The sequence below is a fragment of the Parasteatoda tepidariorum genome, chromosome 1 (assembly GCF_043381705.1).
Source record: "Parasteatoda tepidariorum isolate YZ-2023 chromosome 1, CAS_Ptep_4.0, whole genome shotgun sequence".
Lineage (NCBI taxonomy): Eukaryota > Metazoa > Arthropoda > Arachnida > Araneae > Theridiidae > Parasteatoda > Parasteatoda tepidariorum.
The window spans coordinates 44,950,309-44,974,562 of record NC_092204.1 but is presented as its reverse complement, the minus strand read 5'-3'; the positions used below and the strand labels follow the sequence as shown (position 1 = coordinate 44,974,562).

Here is a 24,254-nt window from a genome sequence, read left to right as displayed (position 1 = left end):
AAATCATAGTATTGGGTACTTAGTTTAAGATAAAGAAGTTTTTTAAGAAGTTCAATAATGTGATTAGCCTTAGTACCATATTAAAGTTGCAGTATTTTTGAGCTGTATTATGGTTCTTCGAAATTTCTAATAATGTATTGTTTTGAGTTGATCTATTTATAGTCATTTTACTAAAACTACACGGTGAAAAAACTGTGGTATAATTACCGTACAGCATGGTAATGATATTTCTGGTAAAAGAAAATTTTTTTTTGGTAATAAAAACCAAAACATAAGGCATTTATATCATTTGTGGTTATTTTCTGTTCGTATGGTAACGGACGGATTATGATTAACGGAAATGATGGTTTTCAAAATTAAGGCTCATATTACCATACATTTAATAAAAATTATAAAACTGAAAAATAAATTTAACCGTGTGCCATGCTCTAAGATTTCATGATAAAAATACTAAATTTTACCACATTTACCAAATTTTACAGCATTTACCAAATTTTATCACAGATAAAACCATATTTTATTGTTAATTTTTCCAAAATCACCTCATAGTGCTTTGGTAAAATAGAAGGTAAGGTAGAATCGAAAATACGATACATTTTATCATAATCTGGTAGTTTTGGCCATACTTTTTTCCTCAGTGTAAGTTTATTTTAGATGTTCATTTCATTATGAACCCTTTTCATATCCGTCGTACGAATGAAACAAAAAGAAGTTGTTTAGATTACAAAGCAATTATCTAACTGGCTAGGTCACATCAGTATTCTTCTCCATTCCGTCAAATAGGTTCAAACTATGGCGGATCCCACTTCTAATGGAAATTTAAGGTGCTCTACAGCAATAAAAAACTAATAGACCTACTTCCCCGAAAGATGCCTTATCATTCGTCAAGATATCACTGAAGCCTTTCATGCAAAAACAAACACAAATAATGTCACCATTTAATAACGATAGATCTATCGTTAACAGCTTGTCCATGGAACCGTTCCTTATTTAAAACATAAGAACTCATTAAGGTACCCGTCACCTATTGCTGAATTTTCACACGCAATGCAATGAAAGGCGACAATTCAAGAAAGATGAAGGCTTGTTGGAACTTTTGGGTCAAATTCCGTTGGAATATTTTTTTCTTCTTCCTTTCGAGGCAAGTCCCGTTGACCTGACCCGTACAGTCCTTACATTAGAAGATGTAGGAGGATTGGCTTCCTCTGTTTTAGCCAAGTGGATATTTTTGAAAATGGTTCAAAGCCAGCAGGTTTGCACATTCCCAAACGAACGATGTTGGGAGGTCGAGAGTAATAAATCTACCCGTTAGCTGGCTGTTTTCAGGGACATTTAACTTTCGATGAGTTTTGACCCTAATTTAAATAAATTCCAAATCGGTAAACAAACTGAGAGGTTTAACGTGCTTTGAGAGTGGAGAATAACGGTCTGCATTGGACTCCAAAAGTTTAAAATTAAAAACTAAATAAATAAAATTATAATACACTTTATATTAAAATTTAAAAAAAAAGAATATAAATGATTTATACATTTCAGAATGTTAGAAATTCGTAATAGTTTTTATTAATTTATCACCAGCCTTAAACATTCGATACATGCCAGATTTGCTGCTACAAGAACTTAACTTTTCGTACTTCGAAGTCATGTAATTTCTAACTCAACTCAGAACATAAGAAAAATATTTGTTCAAGTACTGAGGTAAACTCGCTTTTGTAAGGCTAACTTTCATTAGCGTTACATGGAGAGAAAAACCACGGGAACTTCTCATGATTGTCTCGACAGCAAACGGATTCTAATCAATGATACGTTTATCATTGTGTGTATTTCACACGAATTTTGTGGTCAATGTGAGCCTGGAAGCGTAGACGAATTTACAATTAAATTTGAATCACGTTCTTTTTTTTTTTTTTTTAAGGTTGTGCAGTGTATTTCGGGTTAACAAACTTAAACACAAAAATAAATATTTTGAGTAATGGTTGCTAAGTATTTCAAAAATGTAATTTAGCCCTGATAATGTAAGTGATATTGAAAATTAAGCCATTATTGCCTTCATTGTGTCTGTTTAAAAAAAAATTATATAATGATTCAATTATGACACGCAATAATTTGAAAATGAGAAGGCTCCCAAAATACTTCAGACCTTCTCGAGACAAGATATTAATTGCAATTATATCCTTTCCATTAATTAATGTAATATGTAAATTAATAGCTGAATAAGTAATTATACTATGCATTAAAATAAATCATGCCACAACACATGGCATATTGAAGATAAAAGTAATTAAATTTGAACCCAAAAAAAGTATACATTTACTGTAACATGTTTCAAGCGAGATGAGACTTTCGATTTCTATCGTTTTTTTTCTATCTTGATACACCAGTATAATTGCAGGTTGTCCTTTGCATAAGAATGATTAGTCGTATTACGATGATAGGGTCATATCTCACTATTATTTATCTACGTTCAATAATGATGGATTGGATTATCGATCCCAATACTTTGAAGGAAAAAAAAGATGCCCATACTATGCCTAAGTACATAGGATGTTTCGAAAATGATATGTTCTGTTGTAAGAAACATGCAATTGAAAGTTGGAAAAATGGCATCGATCTTGTATTGTATTGTGTTCCAACTTCATAAATATTACCGCTTAAGGAATTCTCCGTTCAGTCATTAGTATTCTTTAAGCTATAATCAATGTATCTGATCTTAATATTTGTTGATTGGATGTCACTGATGATATTATTAATAGTATTCTTTTAGGTAATAATTAAATAGCTTCATCTACTGTTCTAGAAACAACGAACAGTTTTTTTTGAGCTTAGAGCTTACATGGCACCGTAAATTTACTAATTTTCTAATGCATTTCCAGTATGTATTTCCTTCAAGATCCTTTTCTTATCTGTACTATCTGTCCTTACTATGGGAGTAATGTCGGCCCACCTAATATGGTGCCCCTGAAAGAAGAGTGACCAATAAATCTGCCCTTCAGATGCCTGTATGACGAAGGTTATTTTCCAGGTGGGCATAGGAAAATTTTTTTTCTTCATGATAAATTAACTTTATTAATTTGAGAAAAAATGTTTTTCACATGGATTATATTATATTGCATGTGTGTAATGAAAATTATAATGTTAGTGTAAGTGATAAAATGTTTAAGAAATATATAAACTGCTTGTGTCTGAATATGAAAAACTATCAAATCAATGGTTTAAATACCGTATATTTTAGTTTTATTTAACAAAATTAGGTTATTTATTTATTTTTAATTCTTTTTATTTGAATGTCATAACCATGTAGTAATTTTACCGGATTTCTCCCCCTCTATGCGTGTAGATTTAAATGTCAACAGACATTCTAAAAAATTTTGAAATCGATTTTTCTGAAATTTTCAGAGAAATGCCTCTAAATATTTTTTGTTCCATTAAACTTCATATTATTAAATTTTGCTACTGGTAACATCGCAAGATACGTACATGTTACAGAGATTTAAGTTACGTTTGGAAAAGTCAAATGCAAATTAATATATATATATATTATGTCTAATAAAAAACAAATATCAAGTTATTACAGACGAAAAGAGACTACTAAATTGCAATCACTCGAACAAAAATTTGCACGAAATATTACATAAAGTAGCTATTTTATCAAAAAAGAAGACATGTAACGGGTGAAAGTGGACAATTTTTTATATAGATGTATCCGTTTATGAGCATAAATACGGAAGAGATAATGTGATCTAATGTAGTTTATAAACCTGAATAAATAAATGAAAGTGAAGCATGAAAGAAAAAGTAATGCAACACGCAGAAGAAAAAAAAACTATTAAAAAGAAACTTAGCAAAGTTGAACGAACGTTTAAATTAGACGTACGGGTTTATCACCAAAAGATTGCATGTAAAAATGCATGCAATAAAGTAAAAGAAGCAAAATATACTGTGTACTTTGTTATTCTGATTGCTAATTACATAATTGAGCTGCAAATTCGAACTTAATTTTTGATATCACTCAAAATAACTGGTGCCGCTTTCATATTATTTTTTTTTCATATCAAAGAATGAAAATTCTGAATGATTTATGTTGCAATTATTTTGAACTATTTGTGTTGATTGGATTTTTGACGAAATTAGCTTTAAAATTGAAAGCGTGATTTCAAAAATAAAATTCTGAGCATTTTAAATACACTATTAATGCTCTCCTTTAAATAGAAAGGAGATTCTACTGATTGGGATTTGAAACTTATTTGCAATACTATCGGCTACTTATTTTTCTATATAAGATTTATATTTCAAAATACAAATCATGTGGCCTACATCTTTGAAAAACTGATTCCGATCAATGTACCATTTGAATAAATAGTTGTCCATATCATTATAATATTATATTCTCGAAATGCAAAATATTAATATTTTGAATTTAACTAAATTCTATAAAAAAAAATCTGTAGCTGTTTAGTTTTTGAAATATTAAAGTTAAGTAACAGTACCAGAAATCTAGAAGATTTTTTTTAATAATGGTGTTATTTTTTGTGACTTTTTCAGTTTATATTGAATTTTCATCAAATAAATATTAGTAATCAAATAAATTGTCTAAATACTAGAAGGCTACTTTCCTGCTCACTCCGCTTAGCAACCCCGTAGTTGCTTCTCCTTCATATCTGTTTGTTTTCCTTAAAATCCGGTAAAAAAGAAAATTTTGTTTATTGAATGTATGATTATTATAATTTTATATAAGGACGTTTTATTAACATGTTAATTGCTACAAAATGAAAGAGTACCTGGATTTAGTAAATAATAACCTGTACTTGATAACAAAAATTTAAACTTAGGAAAGCTGAATATGTGACACAATAAAAAGTAATAAATAAGAAGTAATTTTATTTGTTGACAATAGATAACGAATACCTTATATTATTTGACAATTCGCATTGGAAACAGTTTTTATTTCTCATCAGTTTTTGTATTTCTAAAAATTTAAGTATAAATGTTAAGACATAAATGTTAATCTGGCAATAGCTGATCGCTTATTTTTTTATTCATTTATTCCTTTGTTACTTTTGATATGAAGCGAAGTGTGAGCTCAAAATGAAAATCACGAGAAAATTGAATTTCTCTTTAACAATTGAAAAATAAAAATTTTTTGAAGAACAAAAAAAGCAGTTAAAATAGCAAAAGTTTTCGAACAAATTGAAATTTTGAAAAAAAGTTTTGAGTTCGTATACAAATATGGCCCTTTCAGTAAGCCAAATTTAAATTTTATATTTTCATTCCTGCTGCTAGTAGAGTGAATGGTAAGGTATTTTTTCAGTTAATAATTCTCGAAATGATAGAAAATTAAGTTACTTTACTTCATCCCACTTTCTGGAAATTTTTTCTGCACATCTCTAATTTCAAGTTTCTAAGTTTTATAGACTTTGTGCTGCAAAACAACATCTAAAACAGCGGAAGATCACGATTTGTTTAATATAAAGAAGTGAAAAGTTATAATTATTTTTTGCATTATATCATACGTAAGAAGGCGGATAAAAACATTTTTAAAAAAATGGAATCCGTTCAAAAATCAACCTGTAAAGTTACGGATTATAGATCAGAAGTACAAAAGCTTTTATTAGAAAAATAATTCGAAACGTGTGGTATCATCAAAATTCAACGACTTTATAACGTTCATGCTGATTCCTTTTTTTAAATCAACATTTTTAGAAAAAGTCAAATTGAATATGTGCTATCTTTAATTTGAATTTTAACTTAAAATATTTAAACACTCAGAAAAATTTACTTACCTCAAATGTATAATGGTTGTTTATTAAGACAAAATTTTTATTTTTCAGATTTGAGAGCGCGTAAAATTGAATTGAAAGTGTCTCCCATTAGTCTACAGGAAGACTTTTATACCTAAAATTGTCTGACTGAAGTACAAAGTTCTCGAAATATTTTCAAAAATTTAACTCTTAACAATTTCTGTAATTAGTTAGCAACATTAAAATTTTTTTTTAAAATCAGGAAACGTCTTTTAAATTGCATTATTTATATAATCGTTTGATTGTAACAATTGCATTCTTTTTTTTCTTTGAGATCGTTATCTTTAACATACGATTTTGAAAAAAATTATAGAAAACAGATTTTTTTTTAATCGACAGTTTGAATATTGTTCTTTTATTTTTTAAAGAGTCTTTTATATATTTCAAAGATAGTTTATTTTTGTAGAAAATGTGAAAGTATATTTGAAAAAAAGAAAGATAACAATTCCCGTCTTTACTTCGTGTCAACCTTGTATCAGAAATAAATAGGTTGTTTATAGGTGTGGTCTATAAAAATACGTTGTTCGCAGTTGTTAGAAATAAAATGATCTACAGCACAGATTAAAGAACACAGAGAGTGAAACTAAATACTATATTTGGTTTCTTATGCACCGAAAGTGAAGATGTGAAGATAAATAATTAAAAATGTTAACTTTAATATTAAGCATTTTAATCTCGTCCATATTAATCTTAAATACGTAAATAATTTTCAATTGAATGTTCAATGCGTAAAACATTTCCAGTTTAATGATAAATACTGCAATCGTTTTCAATTTAATAATAAATATTTAAATCGTTTTCAATTTAATAAATACTTAAATCATTTTCAGTTTAATCGTAAATACTTATGTCATTTTCAACTTAATGATTGCTTGAACTAATTGATTTTCAAAATTGATTGAATTGCAAAAAACTGATATATTTTATTGTTCCTAAAATAAAAAGAAGTTAATTTACACATAAAACTCTTATTAAAAGAAAATTTGTCATAAATCTTTTTTCAATAATATATCTATTCTAAATATCTGGTTTATTTTTGTAGTAGTTTTAGGGAAAATTTTCCTTTTGTGTTGAAATGAGTAGTTTTGAGAACAAAAAACTTAACCAACCAACAAGAAAATCTTTTTGGAATCAGAATTTGAACTTATTTTGAAGTCAAAACTGTGATTTGTGATTTTTGGTTGCAAAACGTGATGTGAATCCCTTAATTAAAATGTAATATTGTTGAAGAAATTTCTGAAACTTTCTTGCATTCATTTTAAACTGTTCATGATTTTAAAATATTTTTATATCTTCTCTCTGTAAAAAATATTTACTATGTTAACTGCTGAAAAATAAAAGAGCCATAGTTCCTTGGCGTAAATTTACACATTTCAGACTATTCAACTCTGCCAAGTAAAAGTTGGCGCAAAGAATAACATTTTTTTGGCTGTTTCTTCCTGTAGAAACATAGTGACCCAGGTACAGATCTGTTGAAAAAAATTTACTTATTCTAAGAAACACCTATTCTACTTGCAAAGTTAGACAAGTAGAATAAAAAATCGCAGTTTCAATTATTTATTAGAATATATTATTTAACGTTTGTGGCGCTAAAATATGAATGATTTTTTCCCCATTAAGGTTTATAATTTTTTTCCTTCAAATTACAAGAATAAAGCTCTGTAAATCAATTGCGAGAATTAACTATAATATCGGTGAAACAATAGTTCTGAGAATCTTCAATTAGAAGACGCTGCATGATATAGGGTACAATTGTCAACTTTATCGAAAGCTATAAACATAAACCTTATATTGTTTATATCCATAACGAAATTACACTTTAAAGCTAAATACAATATTTGATAAATACTTTTATGAAGATTATTAGTCACGAATGAAAAAATATACTTTATATAGTCTCCCAAAAAAGCTGATATATTTATTTTAACATAATCTATATTGATATAATCTGCATAAACAGTTTTGAGTACTTTTCTGATTTAATTTCATAAAATTGGAAGATAAATGTAATTGGCATCGTCAAACTCTGATGAAATCGATTCTCATTCAGCTCTTACAGCCACTCCATTGGTAAACAAAGAACAATCATTTTCTTTTGAAGAAATTGGCAATCTTTTCGAAAAAGGTTTCGCATTCCTTCTTATCACACGGCTTCTTTTCCCCTGGCTTTTTTTCTTCTGGTTTCTTGTCCATTTTTTAGAAAACAAGGGTCGAATTTAAAGTCTTTCAATCAAAATGAATTAAATATTTAAATATGCAATGTAGCCTTATAAGTCATACAAATTGGGTTCTCGTGTTTAAATAAGGCTAATCTAGATCAGTAACTAAAAAAACCTTGAAGAAAAATTAAACATGAATAGTTTTTTTTTCGATCGTCGTTTAAAATTGATTATTTAAAGGTAAACTTAAGTAAGGTAGTTTGAAACATATAGAGGTGTGTTAGATAGAGATGCCTAAACTGACGTCACTTCATTTACCAGCTTACAGAAAATGTTTCATTGATCAATAGAAATGATTCTCATTTCGAAATGTTAAAGTAAAATAATCTAAACAGCTGGTTGCTATTAACAACCACAATATAACGGTAATCGGGTTTTTGTGACTTAAGAAAAAGTGAAGTGATTATGTCTAACCATGTGATCTGAATCTGATTCAATTAGATACCTGTAAGCAACGTCACGTATGTGTGTCGAACCTGATTGGCTGCTGAATCAACAAATGTTCCAAGTAACCTGCGATGACGTCACTTGCCATCCAATCTGATACTTCCAAAGGATATCTCGCATGGATAAATGGTGACATTTGTTTATAACACGATTCAACTGCCAATCAGGATCAACACACAAGCGTGACATCTCTAGAAGTTATCCAATTGAACCTGAACCTAAAATTGGTTCAGCTTGGTAAAAAAAACCTAGCCTAATAACTGTAGCATTAACCCGCCATGCACAACCATGTGATTTCAGCTGTATACTTTTTCTCAAGTTGCAAGTACCCGATACATTGAATGATAATAGTCAAACGATGAAGTTCCGCGTCTGGCTTGGACATCTCTATTGCAAAGATGTAAACTGCTCCACTTTCTGCAAAAGTTTTAATGAATTGGTAGCGAATAAAATAGTAAAACTTGTAGAACAAGGATAATTACGCCTGCTTTTTAAAAGAGTCACCACGAGATAACTGCTATAATTTGAATTTTTGATATGTAGTGGAGGAAAAATTACTTTAAATGAAAAATACTAAACTAAAAATAACCTAAGTTTCGTTACCACTAGAATATATTGTTTTACAAAGCAGAGCAAGTTGGAATCTCTGTTATTGACAAACAAAAATGAGAGTAATTATTTCTCGTTAGATTTGTCTATAATATGAAATATTTAGGCAAATGGTATGAAATAAGATAATATTAAATATTTGTTTCCAATTTCTCTAATAGTAAAGGGATCATAGTGGCTTAAGGATAGAACGCTTGCCTTCCAAAGAGATGAACCAGATTCGAATCTCGGAAATGGTTGGTTAATTTGAATTCCGCTCGCGACCTCAGTCCTGACGTAAAATATCCTCAGTGGTAGACGGATCATGAGTTAGAGTCCCCTTGACATCAGGCTGACCATGGGAGATTTTCGTGGTTTTTATCTCCAAATGCGGGTTAGTTTCATCAAAAGAGTTCTCCATGAAGGCAAATTTCTCCCAATACTTGATTCCGGAGTTTCCTTGTCTTCCGGATTGGATTTAAAATTACAAGGATACGGAGTTGGATATTGGTAGACATAAACTAAAAATTCGGTCTGCTGTTCAACGACGATTATAAAATATAATAGTGAAGAGATATATCCCCGGCTTGACACATCCCCCCTAAGAAACTAAAAATAAAATATGATAGCTGTTTTATTTGCGGCTTAAACCGGTGTTGTCCAATTTTTTCCAGCCTTTTCCTTTATTCGAAACATTTTGCTTCTCATCTTCTTCCAAACGCTTTTTCATTCCTAATTTACTACATCCGTGCAATAAATTATTGAATTGGATTTAGAACCGCTCTGTAACGTCTTCAGCTGTGTTTATGTTGTTTTTAAAAGAATTAATAAATATTTATTGATTAATTTGTTAATTTATATGTTTTTTTATTATTTTTTAACAACAGTTTTAGGTTTTTTTAAAAAAGGAGGTGTGAAGGAGATGAAAGGGAAAAATATTTTCAATATTGAATTCTTTAAAAATATAATACTGTAAGATCTTTCCTTATCTGCATATTTTTATTCTATTTCTTTTTAACCATTTAAATATATTTTTGACAATATTTTATAAATTGTTTATGCTTTTTTTTGATTTCATATACTTATATTTTTGGTTGAAAAATGATTAAAAAATAAATATTTTCCGCTTATAAAAAATTTATAAATCATACTATTTTTTCAACTAATTATGATGCCTACAATTAAAAATACAAGGGATAAAATTTGATATAACTTTTAAATTACGTAATTTTCTAAACAAATTAAAAAATTAGTGAAATAGATTTTTTGCTAATAGTGATATTTAAATAGGTTCATAAATTCAAATTAGTCTTAACCTTATTCCCCCCTCCACAAAAACAAAAACAAAAAAAGATTCAAAAATTAAGATTGACCTAAAATATATTGAAATGCTACCTAAAAATACAAGGCTTTCGGTCAATAAATATGCCTTCCTTTCCCAAAGACCCGTATATGATAATCAAATAACGAGATGGCATTAAAGAAAATAACGCATGAAGGAATCTTCCATTTCCCATAGACCAGAACACTGACCTAGCATGCAAGTGAACGATGCATACGGATTTTTATCTCAAGAAATAAAATCAGATACTTCAAAAAATGGTTAAAAACAATATCACTTGAGGATGAAATTCCGATAAAAGACAATTCTAATTTGCATACCATTATACAAGTGATGACTGAAGGCTAACAGGATGTTACTGGACTGAAATATGATGAGATACAGATTTTGTTAAGAGGCATGTGTTAGGTTGTGAAATAACCATTTAACTTTTTAAGTTGCTTTTTTTTTAATACATTGTATATTTTTTAATATACTGTTTCACGCAGCGATGATCGTTGGTTCGCAAAGCAAAAAAGTGAACACTTAAATAATTTAAATAATTTTTGATTTAATGACTGAATTTTTACGTACTAAAAAGTAATTTAAATGATTCAATGATTACACGCTAATTAAATTTTGTGGACGTCATTTTAAGTTACGAAATCAGACACAAAAAACGTACTTACTCTGGAATACTTGAACTTAAATTATTAATTGCACAAATATGATATGGTAGTTTTATTTTAATTAAAATTTGTGGATGATATTTTAAGTTACGAAATCAGATACAAAAACGTACTTTCCTTGAAACTTAACAACTTAAAATATCTTTTGTACAAATATGTTATAGTAATTTTTTTAAAATTAAAATCCGCGGACGATATCTTAAGTTTCAAATTCAGGCATAAGAACTTACTTTCTCTAAGGCTCTGTAGCTTAAAGTATCTTTTGTGCAACTATTTTAGCATATTTCAGAATAGAAACTCGAATGTTGACCCTTGAAAATTCAATCATTAGTTTAAAAGTTGTAATTGTGTTTTTTTACATACTCGCATGTAAGTTTAATTTTTAAAGAGGCTTAGCCTCTATGTGTTAATGAATAAAAGATATAACAATTATGTCACATTTCCTCTTTTTGATTTTTAGAGCTTAAAAATATGAAAGAAAATAAAAACCAATCGAATGGAAATCGTTGGAATAGAATAAAATTTAATAGAAATCTAATGGGAATTTTTTTGCACCGTAATATTATTATTACGCCAATACTTCTCTAAATATTTTTATTTTTAAATGGATTATTAAAACAGAATAACAACGGGTACAATTTATTACTAAAATTTTGACACTATTTTATAATTACTTAATATTTTCGTATCAAATATAATGAAGGTTCTGCATAAACCATTTAGATATTACAAAATTGTTTTAATTTAAGTAGTTTCACGATAAAAAATATTAGTAGCAAACCTTTCACTAAGTTTTTTTTTCTCACATTAACAACGTTTTTTCAACATTTAAAATAACAACTTAACATACTATGTGCAATGCAGGGATATTATTGTACGGAAATATACGGTTAAAATAATATTTATAGTTACCCGCCAGGACTCTTAAATATTGCCAATAAATAAATTATGGTGAAGAGTTCATTTTCGTTTCTCAGTTCCATTTTTTTATTATTGTTTCTTTAAGTTTTGAAGTCGAGGTATTCGCTTTTTCCTTATTTTGAACAACGCTTTTTGTTATATCTTCTTATTTTTATCATTTGTATTTGCAGAATCAGTTTTTTGGAATAAGTAAATTTTTTTTTTGGATCTGTGCAAAGTGTTTGCCACTATAAAAGTCTTAATGACACTGATCTGACGCATCAGAAATCTATTATTTTTGATGTTAATTTGCAGTGAACCAAAACGAATTATATCACATTTTTGATCCGCATCAGTGGATATTCGATTTCAGTTTTAAATTTTTTTTTTCGTGTTTGTTGATCGGTCTTATACGGTGTAGTTTCGCAGTGTTCTCTGACCGATATATTACACATTAGTTTACAGTTCTCGTCCGGACAAGTGGCTTACTTCCTTCTCTCCCTATCAGTTTTAGAAGAAAACTATCTTCATTTGTTTATTTATGGAATATCAAATTCTTGTATTGGAATTTTTATGCCTCATCAGAATTGGTAATTAACCTGGCTATTGTCGAGAAACAATTCAAATAAAAAAACATTTATGGAATTTAAAAGTATTATTTTAATTCAAATGTAATTTATATTTTTATTTCTAGCTTTCAGACAAAATCACTCTGAAAGAATTATTAATTATCTGTTGCTATTTAAAAGACAAACAAACAGTGAATGTGTAATCTTATTACGCTTTCTGATTTCGCTCTAAAACGCTCTCTGTTAAAGAATCAGTTTAAATTCGGAGGACTAATTGTTTTATAAAGCTAGTACAATTAAGATTATTCTTATAAATGATGTAAAATAAAGTTAATGATTAAATATCAACCTGTTTAAATGTATATGACACTGGCCAACATTAATTTAAAGTACTTTAAAAAATACAAAGCACATAAAACAAACTCTAAATCTTCAAGTTTCTACAAACGAACTGAATGGAACTAATATAATTAATATAATTTTAATGATCATATAATGGATAAATCTTTTAATACTTTTAATGATGTTCAGTTATATTTCCTAATATATTTCCAATATATTTCCCAAATAAAGTTATAGAGAATACTCATCTAAATCATCTCTAGTTCTACTCATCAAAAATGATTTTTACTGCTCTTGTATAAGATAGGATTTCTAAAATATAATATGAAAATCTTTACTGCGTGTTTAACTATAGTATCGTTTAAATGTGGTGCAAGTGTAACGCGGGTCTAAGATCGCAATTTCGAAGCCAGATTGCATGATACTTGGTTTGAAAGTATAGTTTATATATATATTATGGTACGTTATAATATATGATACGATATTATATAATGTATTATATGATACGATATTATATGATATAATATATTATATTATATGATACGTTATTATATATTANATAAGATAGGATTTCTAAAATATAATATGAAAATCTTTGGAGCGTGTTTAACTATAGTATCGTTTAAATGTGGTGCAAATGTAACGCGGGTCTAAGATCGCAATTTCGAAACCAGATTGCATGATACTTGGTTTGAAAGTATAGTTTATATATATATTATGGTACGTTATAATATATGATACGATATTATATAATGTATTATATGATACGATATTATATGATATAATATATTATATTATATGATACGTTATTATATATTATAATATATTTTATCTAAGTTTGATTATGAGTCAAAAGGCTGGACGAAATATTGTCTGAAAAGGTTCAAAATATGGAGGCACTGGTTCAACGTTGAATCCATTTATCTGAGAATGTAGAACACATAATCACAATGAAGTACATAACTATAATAGTCCAGGTTACATATTGAAAGAAACGTACCTTAAATTATCGCCAAAGTATTATCTAGCGAATAAATGTAAACAATAAAGAAATGAATAAAATGTGCTGAAACGACAATGGATGAAAATACGTTTTTGATGTTAACGTTAAACAAAAATTTTTAGTTCCATAAAAAGCAACCGTTAATCATGTTTGATAAAAAAGGTTTAACAATGTTTCGAGTAACGGTAAATGATTTTCGATCTTTATTCGAGACAAGTAACTAACACCTACGTCAATATTTATTTTAACTTACTTCCGTTTACCGGAATCTTTTATGTTATCAGAATTATGGGTCGAGCTGTAATAGTTTTAATAAAATGGTGCATCAGATAACAGCGAAAAAGGTGAATGAGAATGGCTCTGTTCCTCGTCATGGAGCTTTACCAACCCGCTCCAAATTTCTTCAACTTTTTAAAAGTTTATCGTTTAACGGTTTACATATATCTATATAAATCGTTCTACTGTTGGTTTTTTGATTTATGCAGCCCATAATTTTCACATGACGTCATTATTTTTTAATTAATAATAATTCCTTTATCACCATTTTTAATATTTCTTTCATGAAATAAAACTACAATAAAAATTTAAACTCTTAAGGAATAATAAAACACAATTCACGATTTTTACAACTTAAAGGAACATTTTTACTGAATGTAGATTGATCGTTTGGACGAAAACCGATTAAACTTTTCAGTTTGCTGATGAATAAATATTATCGTCTGAACAGTTTATTGCCTGTTGAGGAACTGACTCATTATGACGCCTGATCGTATTTAAGTGGAGTTACTACAAATCAATTGATTGCATTCTGTTTAAGATGGAATTTGGATTACGCTGTACACGCTTGCAACAATAATGAACTTACATTTTAAGTAATATTAAAGAACTTTTGAAGAAATAAACAGTTTATAGATTGGTAAGAAACTATTAAAAGAGTATTTAAAAATTCTAATTTAAGTTAATGCGAAGAAAGAGAACTTAAAATTATGATTTATTAGGTGTAATGAAAATATTGATTTTAAATTTGATTCTGATTATCTGCATAATAATGATTTTCTGAATGATCATAAAAAATATCGTTTGATAATTTGCTATCTGATTTAGGAATTGAAATTTTAGAAATTTAAGCCTTAAGCTATCAAAAAAACTTTAGATACTACACCGTGAAAAAAAAGTATGATCGAAATTACCAGAATATGGTAAAATTTAATATGTTTCTGATTGTACGGGAGCAGCAGTTTTTACCGAAGTACGTTCGTAATGATTTTGGAAAAGTTAACAATAAAATAAGATTTTATAAAAAAAATAAAACTGGTAAATATAGTGAAATCTTGTACTTTTGTCATGATACTTTAGAGCACGGCATAAAAACCATTTATTTGGCTACATTTATTTTTTAGTTTTGCATTTTTTACAAAATGTGTGATAATAAGAACTATAATTTTGAAAACAAAATTTCCGGTAAACTGTTACTATGTGAACAGAAAAATTACAGAATGAATGGTTTAAATACTGTGTATTTTGGTTTTTATTACCAAATTTATCTAATTTAATTTATTGGTTAAAATAATGCTTTATTTATCGATCTTTTTTTCATTAGAAATGTCATTACCATACAGTACAGTAATGACAAACTTATTTTAAGAAATTTATTTTCTTCGTGTAGTAGAAAGAAATTTTTGCCACTATTAAAATTTTTTACTCATAAATTTATATATGAATGCATAAAATATTAGTATTTTTTATTCTTTTATTAGAATTTTTATTTATTAATAATTTATTAGAATTTTTTTTAATAATATAGTTTTTATGATTCAATACCTAGTAATATTTTGATTGGATGAAATTTTCTTTTTTAAACATTGAAAACTACATTAACTTTAAATAGATATGAAGTTGTCGTCAATAAATTTATATAGCTGTTATGATTTAATACCTAATAATATCTTTATTTCAAGATAATTAAAAAAGCAACAACTGAAAACTGTATTAAATTTAAATATAGAAGGTACCGTCAATAAATATAACAACTGTTCTATAAAACATTATTATTAACAAAATATTAATTATTTGGATGAGAAGTTTATTAATGCAGTAGTCAGAAAAACAAGATTGGAATATAACTTTAGAAGTCGTGTTTCTTAACAAACCAACTGTATCGAACCATAAGTTCAATGTCATTATAGTGGGATTTGCACGTAAATAAAAACACGGAAGTAATACTATTTTGTGAAGTTACTGAAAGTGTGATATATTTGTTGATTAGCTTAATGCAATGAAACAATTTATTAAATAATGAAACAATTTCTAAATGAAAGCGTTATCGTTGTTAATTCCTTAACAAAAGATATTTAGCTATAAAACTAATTAAAGATTATTTTTTCTTAAAGCAATATTTTATGCCATATAAAAAAGCAAAAGAATGAGAACTGAGATGTCTTATCTATGGCGAGCTTCATACTATGGCGAGCATATGGTATACTTGGCGAGCTTCTGGGGAAAATACTTTGTAGGGACTTTTAAGTATTCTCTTTTTGAGGGGTCTCAAGGTAAATGGATTTATTTAAAAACTCGTTAATTTTCGCCTAATTCCTTGAAACCCTAATATCTATTCTTTTTTCCATTTTTATTCCTTAAACAAGAATAGCTTCAATTATTATATTTCATTTTATTTCAAAATTTTGGAAAATAGTTATAGTTTTTGTTAATGATATATTAGGTACGAGATCTTTAAAAGTAAGAAATTTCTGGTTTCAGTTCCCTGTTTAATTAATCACTCAAAAATATTTATTTTTAAATTATATATTTTAAATTATATATTTTGAATTATATTCTCTAATGTTTATTTTTAAATTGATTTTTTTTTAAATTTTTAAATTCTATGATTTTTATTTCTATGAATAGAAATGTGACGACCGTTGCTCTAGAACATCAAGCCAAGGTTAATGCACATGATTGAAGAATTTTTTTTTTCAATACTAAAAATAAATTTAAAAAAAATTCCAGTTTGGAAAAAAAAAAATTATTATTTCTTTTTCTTAATTGCTGGTGAGCGCCGAATCCTATAGCTCAAAAAATGCGAATCTTTGGGACACTATTCTCTCCCCTCTTACAACGATCCAGCACTCCTTCCTTTATAATGGATTTTATAACAGACATTTTCCGTGATAGCCTTTATAAAACTTTGTTTAGGACAAGTCAAAAATAAATATACAAAGTTCAAAGTCATTTATATAATTAAAAAAAGAGCGCATCTAGTTAAAATGTTGTTCCATAGCTATCAAACTTATACATAATTTAGTCATCACTATTATGTAATAGCAATGAACAAAGTATATAATTAATTGGGATTTATTTTTGTTAGCAATAAATATTAATTAATTCTGGATAATTTATTTGGATAATTTACTTCATTATTTTTTTAAAATTTAAAACTGGTGTTAAAGATATTAAAATTATTATGAAACGCATAAAACTAATAATAAAAACTAATTACTTTTAAAAATATATATGTATGTATAAAACTTATAAATACTAAACTAACGGCTAGTTATAGTTCATTATTTGTTTGCTTTATATATATATATTTTTCATAAATTTAATGAATTTTTTTAAAAATTTTTTAGTTTTATTCATGTTTAAGATTTAAATTTAAGTTTGATTATTCGTTTTTTTTCCATTTTGATGTATAATAAAGTGGCTTAGGAATTATTTTGAATTTATGTTACATAATGATAGTTGTATATATTTTTTTGTAGTTTTACAGAAGTGTGTTATAAAAGATGTTTTAAAGCATCCTAATTATTTTGCTCATCATTACAAAAAAATCAATTATTTACACTGAGTTGTTTTTAATACTAAAAATTTAACAATTAAAGTATGTTTTAATATTTACAAAAGCATTAAAATAATATTTCATTACTCACTGATAATAAAAGTATGGAGAAAATTTCCAGATAATGACAAAATTTTTACCGTGTTTCTGATTCTAGGAGAACACAAAAAGGCTCGGTAATTTTCAGCGAAGAGATTTTTTAATGATTTTAGTAAGATTAACAATAAAATATTGTTTCATAATATGGGATGAAATTTGCTACATCTAGAAAAATTTGGTAATTTTATCATAATACCTTAGAGCAAGGCAAAAATAAAAAAATATTCGATTAAGTTTATTTTCCAGTTTTGTATTTTTTACAAACTATGTGGTAATTAAAGCTACAATTTTGAAAATCAGACTTTCTGGTAAATTGTTGTACATTTATTATTGCAATTTAATTTGTACTTTTACTTCAAGAAGTATTTAGGAATTAAAAAAAGTTCATCCTCTCTTAATAAATTTAAATTAATAATTGGAAACTTGAAGTATAAAATTCACGATTTCGTAGGTGTAATAAAATCCTTTTTCTTTAGAAAAATGTCAAGAAAAACTAGGATTTCATATTAAAAAGAATATTTTTACATAAAAGAAGATTTAGTAGCAATTAAAAAATAGANTTTATATAGGAAATTTGATACAAGTATGGTTAAAATATTTTTCCTCGCCTTAACCTAAAGCAGCAAACTTAGCTTGGTTTAATTAGAGTCTCAAACTTTGTTTGCAAATAACATGTAACTTTGTTTTCTAGATTCTCAAACAATAACATTTTAAATCATAAAAAAACAGATTCCATATTTATAAAGTATTTTCAAACGGAAGAGGACTTACTTATTGTCCAGCTCAGCCCCATTGGGCGAGTAACCAACTCTTCTGCAGCACATGTTTCCCATGGTGGCCACACAATCACCCTACCACAGCACATAACTGTGCTAACAACACATTCAAAAAGAAGAAATATATTTCCACGAAGAGAAGATTACCTTCTCAACAAAAAACTACCTCCTCACATCTTCTTATCAATTCCTTTTTGATATATGCCTTCTCCGTAAAAAGGTAAATAAACCTACTAATGAGCGAATTTCAGCCTAAAAACGACGTCGGCAGTTTCTTTATTCTATTCGAACGTAGCGCGCGCTACCCCAGAAAGAACAAAACACGCTGTGAAGAGGGGAGTATGGAGACGCTGAGTTTAGTTTCAAACGGGAAACGGCGAACTTCTAAATCTCACCTGCGCGTTTACCTGAGAGACGATCGTGATGCCGGATGGGTGGGGAAGAGGGGGAGGAGGTATGATTGTGAAGGGAGGGAGAGAGGGAAGAGTCTTAGGCCGTGCGCTCCCTTCCTACAAGCCCCAAGGAAGCACTTTTTTTTCTTTCTTTTTTTTCGTGAAGAGAATAATTTCTGTTAGCGGTATCTAGTGAGTAAAAAGACAATAATTTAGTGACTTGTTGATTTCCTGGTTTTATTTTATTTTATTTATTATTTTATTTTAGAGTCACCTGGCTAAATAAAAGAGAAATATGTTTCATAAAAATTTAATAACACACGGTATGTTTTAAAATTACTTTGGTTTATGTGTGCATGAGTGTATTATTTAAATGAATATTTTTTTTTTTCATTTTATGTTATTTTTTTTTTGGTCCATTCTTTTAAAAATATTTGATGTATGGAGAAATAAATAAATTAAGAGAGAATGCAAGAGAATAATAATTGAATAAATAAAATCTTTACTTAGATTTAGTCATTGAAATTTTATAACCTGTTGTTAAATTATCAAATTTCAATTATACATATTTTTTTTAATTATCTATAACTGATTTGTTGATACGAAAAAATATTTTTATCGAATTTTTTAATGAAGTAGAATTCATAAGCATAATAATTTTCAATTTTACAATTATTAATAAATTTCGATCACGAAAGTCCTTTTTAAAATCAAATCAAACACGAATATTATGTCTTGTTTATTGTAACCCCCACCCTTCAAAAAAAAAANCCCCCCAAAAAAAAAAACTGTTTTGGAAGACAAATTATCTTTCACAATACATACATTATCTTTCACAATATATACATTATCTTTTACAATATATACATTATCTTTCACAATATATACATTATCTTTCACAATCTATGCAATAACTATCAAACCTTGGTACTGGTACTACTTCAGCGTTAAACGAATTTCTTTGCGAGTGTAATGAATATTATAATTTTGTTATATAATAATATTACAAATTTAGTATTTTTGCGAAACATCTAACTTGAAGTTACTAAATTATTTTAAAAGTTTTTTAAAAGTAGTTTCACCAATGAAAATGATAATAATAATAAACAGTCAGAGTAGCCGAAACTGGAACAAAGCTTTGATTTTAAACGATACCTTGTAAAGAATTATCAAGATTTTAAAGTGCAAAAATAGTTTAATTGTTTAAAAAGTAGTATTAACTTTTAGAAATTCGCCAGTTTGGCGAGATTTTTCCACCAAGATTAAATATTATTGGGACTTATGAATAAACTCAAATTTTGTATATTTTTATAAGTCCAAATGATGCAGTCTTTATATAGATATTTCGCTTCGTTTCCTGATTAGCATAGACGAAGATGAATAATGAGGGACAAAACTTAACCTAACAGTTATGAATATGTGTTACAAAACATGTCTAATGTTAATCTAAAGTAATTCACCAGCAGAACATAACAAAATGTAAGTTTTATCAAAGGATGTGTATTTGACGAGAAGAAATGTGTTTTGTTTTAATAATTTTAAGACGTGGTTTTGTAAATATTGTGCGGAATAATATTTGTAATATTTATTATTTAAACACGATGGTAAAAATTGTGCGAAATTAAAAAGTGCTAAGCAGGTAAATAATACATGATGATGTACCATGCTTTTGAGTTCATATGTCTGTGAGATTTCAATGTTATGAAGATATAAAATATGAGGAATCTGAAATCCTATTTAAGAGCCTTTTATTATTTTTTAACTGTTTTGTATATGATTAAAGCTTATGCCGTGAGAGTACCATAACTGTTTTTTTTAAGAAAGAAAAAAAAAGAAGTTTTATCGTAAAATGACTCTCTGACTCACAAAATGAAAGTATTTTTAGCAAGAAAAAAATTTCATAATATATTTTGATTTAATATGTTATTACAGTCGTAAGTAACAAAGCCTTTTCTCAACGATATAATGCATTTTAAAACGTGATAGGCTTGAACTCATGCTCAAATTTCTAATCTTTGCTACATCATGAGTATAATGAGATATCACAAATATTTACTCAGATTTAATAAATACAAGACATATCATATGATTACAAAATCATATGAAATGATTACGAAATATGAAATGATACGAAATGATATATGACTTGTTTAAGTATCTTTATGATTTATGCAAATGAATCCTTATTTCACCAACTTTTTGACCTAAGGTCACTCTCATTATCACCTAAGATTAGGAATTAGTGGGTCGTGTATCTTCCTTTTATTCAAAAATAATTTGATGTGCATCACAATTTATGAGCCCTTAAGGAAACACCAGAAAAAAAAGTGGTTGAAACAATTTCTTTGAAACTCATTATCAATAGACACACTCATTACCAATTGTCTCATTATCAATAGACGCATTTTCGTTTTAGAGTAATTTTCAAAGATTTTTTTTCAAGGAATAAAAATAATTTAACTAAATTTTGATAGCCGTAATAGAATAAGCAATTCATATTGAATCTTGTAATGCATGTGAAAATAACGTTTAATCTTTTAAAGATAACAAGACGCTGTAACGGGTGTCACAATAAGAGCGTAAGCTAGGGTTCGAATTCTGGAGAAAGAATACACAATAGTTCTATCGATAGAATCATACTCCAATAGAGCGTTATAAGATTTAACAAATTACACGAAAATAACATTTATGTTTTTCTAGTAATAAAAAATACGATTTTTAGCAACCTCCAGCGGAAAGAATGTGACACAAATTTTCTTATTTGGAACAAAAATCTCAAGTGTAGGCATATATTTGCTTAATATTATTTAGGTTAGTCGATGTTTACTAAGTAAATAGATAACTATTTTCAGTTGAATATTTGTTACATCGAATTATCGATGAATTTTAAACATTTCCACACTGAATGAGCATAAACGAAAGATTTTAATCTGAAAAAAGAATCAGATTTTACAGAAACGAGATGTTTTTACGCCTTACAAGCAACGACCATAACAACGAAATGGTGGCTAGATGTTATTGCTTTGTGAGCAATTGAGCGTGATTGTATTTTCTTCAATACTTTCCTGCTCTTTTATTTTCTTAACACTTTTTATAATTTTTTTTAATACAAAAAGGGTCATTGCTTTTTAACAAGAACTTTCTTAAAAGGGTAAACAATGTATCATGCTTTTTTTACTCTCAAAACACAAAATCAAGACAGTTGAAAGTGAGGATTTGATTCTTTAATATTTTACTAGTTACTTTTATTAACTGCCTCATTAATAATAATAATAATAATAATAATAAAGTAAAGAATAAGACATAGTTGGAATTATAATTTCGGTGATAGGTACTTATTATTTTTTTTATAACCATCGTTGAACAGCCGACCCAATTTTATAGGCCTACGACTACTAATATTCTACTCCGTAGCCTTGTAATTTTGAACCCAATCCAGAAGACAAGGGAGCTCCTGGTTCAAGTATTGGGAGAAATTTGCATGCATGGAGGACTTTCTTGATGGAGCCAACCCGCATTTGCGTTACATGGAGAGGAAAACCACGAGAACCTCCCACGGTTAGCTTGACGGCAAGGGGACTCTAACCCGTGATCCGTCTACCACTGAGGATATTTCACGTCAGCACTGTGATCAGTGCAAGCCGAATGCGGAATTCGTATCGACTGGGATTCGAACCCGGTTCGCCTCATTGGAAGGCAATCGCTCTATCACCTGAGCCATCGCGGCTCTAACAGTTACTTATTGTAGTAAAAAAAAAGCTTTGAACTAAAAGCAAAAAATTGATGAGGAAAATGTACTTATTCGTTACGAGGAACAGTAAAAAGTCGCAATACTATTATTGTCACCTATGATGCTTAAGTTTGGTAATAGGCACTACTGACATCATGACATGTGGTACAGTTTTAATAGGTACCAAATATATTCTTATGTGAGTACAAAGTTTCGATTTTTTAAAAGTTGTAAATTTGTAGCCGATTACAGTTGCACAAATACTGTACATTTTAATAAAAAAATTTTTTCGGTCCCTTGAAGATGTAAGCGTAAGAGAAACATTGTGCCAGATGATATTGAAGGCAGTTAATCTTTATTTTGACAGGATAAACTACTTTATCTAATAACGTAAAGTCACCGAGAAGGGCAAATAATAATAATAAATAAATTAAAAAGTTTCAGTTTTATTATTTGTTTTAGATTTTGTCCTTAAAACTTGAACGATTTTGAAATGCTAGTACTGATTTATTGATGTTTATTCCCCCCCCCCCGTACGAAGATGGGCATTCAGCTAGTATATAATATGACAACGATAATCAGTACTTGAATGTGTACAGTTTTGAAAATTTAGTAGAAATTGGAAGTATTTTGAGAAAGGATATTCCACTTATGAAGAGCTTTTTCGGCATGCTTGTGATGAAAACCTATTAAAGTGTAACTATCTTTTTATTATGATATTATGTTCATATTTATTACACAATCTTTTTATTACGATATTACTCATAATTCAATATTTTGTTTGTATAGATCAGTTTAATCCCAAATAAAATAGCTAAATCTTATAGATTTTAATTCAAAACATTTTGAATAGGTTTAATTTAATAAGTTAAGATATAAATTATTCCTTTATATGTGTAGCCATAATTCACTCGCCTTTTTATTGTATTTTATAATTAACTTATAGCACTAAAAATAAAATTTTTATTTATAACTTGATTAGTTTCACTCTTTAAAAATAGATCACCTATCTTAAAATAGCCATTCTAGCCGTGTTTTGAAATGAAAGTTATTTGTTGCAATATAAAATATCCACTTATTTAACATTATATTTTTATTTTTGTAATGATTATATATATATTATGATAATTCATTTCAAAAAAATGTTTTGAGGAATTATTTCTTAATTTGAATTTAAATATTTGTACATAAATATTTTAGTCATTATTGCTGCTTCCTAGCTAATGTTGAACTAGCTCAAGGAGTATTTCATTATTTCTCTTGCTTAAAAACTTAAAACACATTATTTATAAGAGCTTTCGCAACTTTAAAACTTTGAAATTTATTCAGAAGTTTAAGAATCTTTTAAGAGGAGAACTGAATGATTATTTTTTAATGAAATAAATTATTTTGATCTAATTATTTACCATTAATAGTTTCGATTAAGTCACGTTATTTAAAATAACAAAATAAGGACATAGAATTAGTTAGATTAAGTTCAATTAAATAAGATTAATTGAATTTAAAATAAAACTAAATGAATTTTATTTTAAATAAATGAATTTAA

General features: G+C 27.7%; 1 protein-coding gene across 2 annotated transcripts in view; it reads right to left on the bottom strand.

The window, feature by feature from the left end:
* The window catches only part of LOC107446084 (cordon-bleu protein-like 1), a 159,259-nt gene that overhangs the window by 68,201 nt on the left and 66,804 nt on the right, over positions 1-24,254 (bottom strand). Inside the window, exon 1 of one of the 2 annotated variants that reach the window (XM_016060632.4) lies at positions 18,582-19,014. The exons of the other annotated variant lie outside the window; for it this stretch is intronic. Within the exon in view, the coding sequence (XP_015916118.2) occupies positions 18,582-18,643 (62 nt within the window). The 5' untranslated portion in view covers positions 18,644-19,014. Of the gene's footprint in view, positions 1-18,581; positions 19,015-24,254 lie in introns of those variants that run through there. 2 annotated transcript variants of the gene reach the window in all.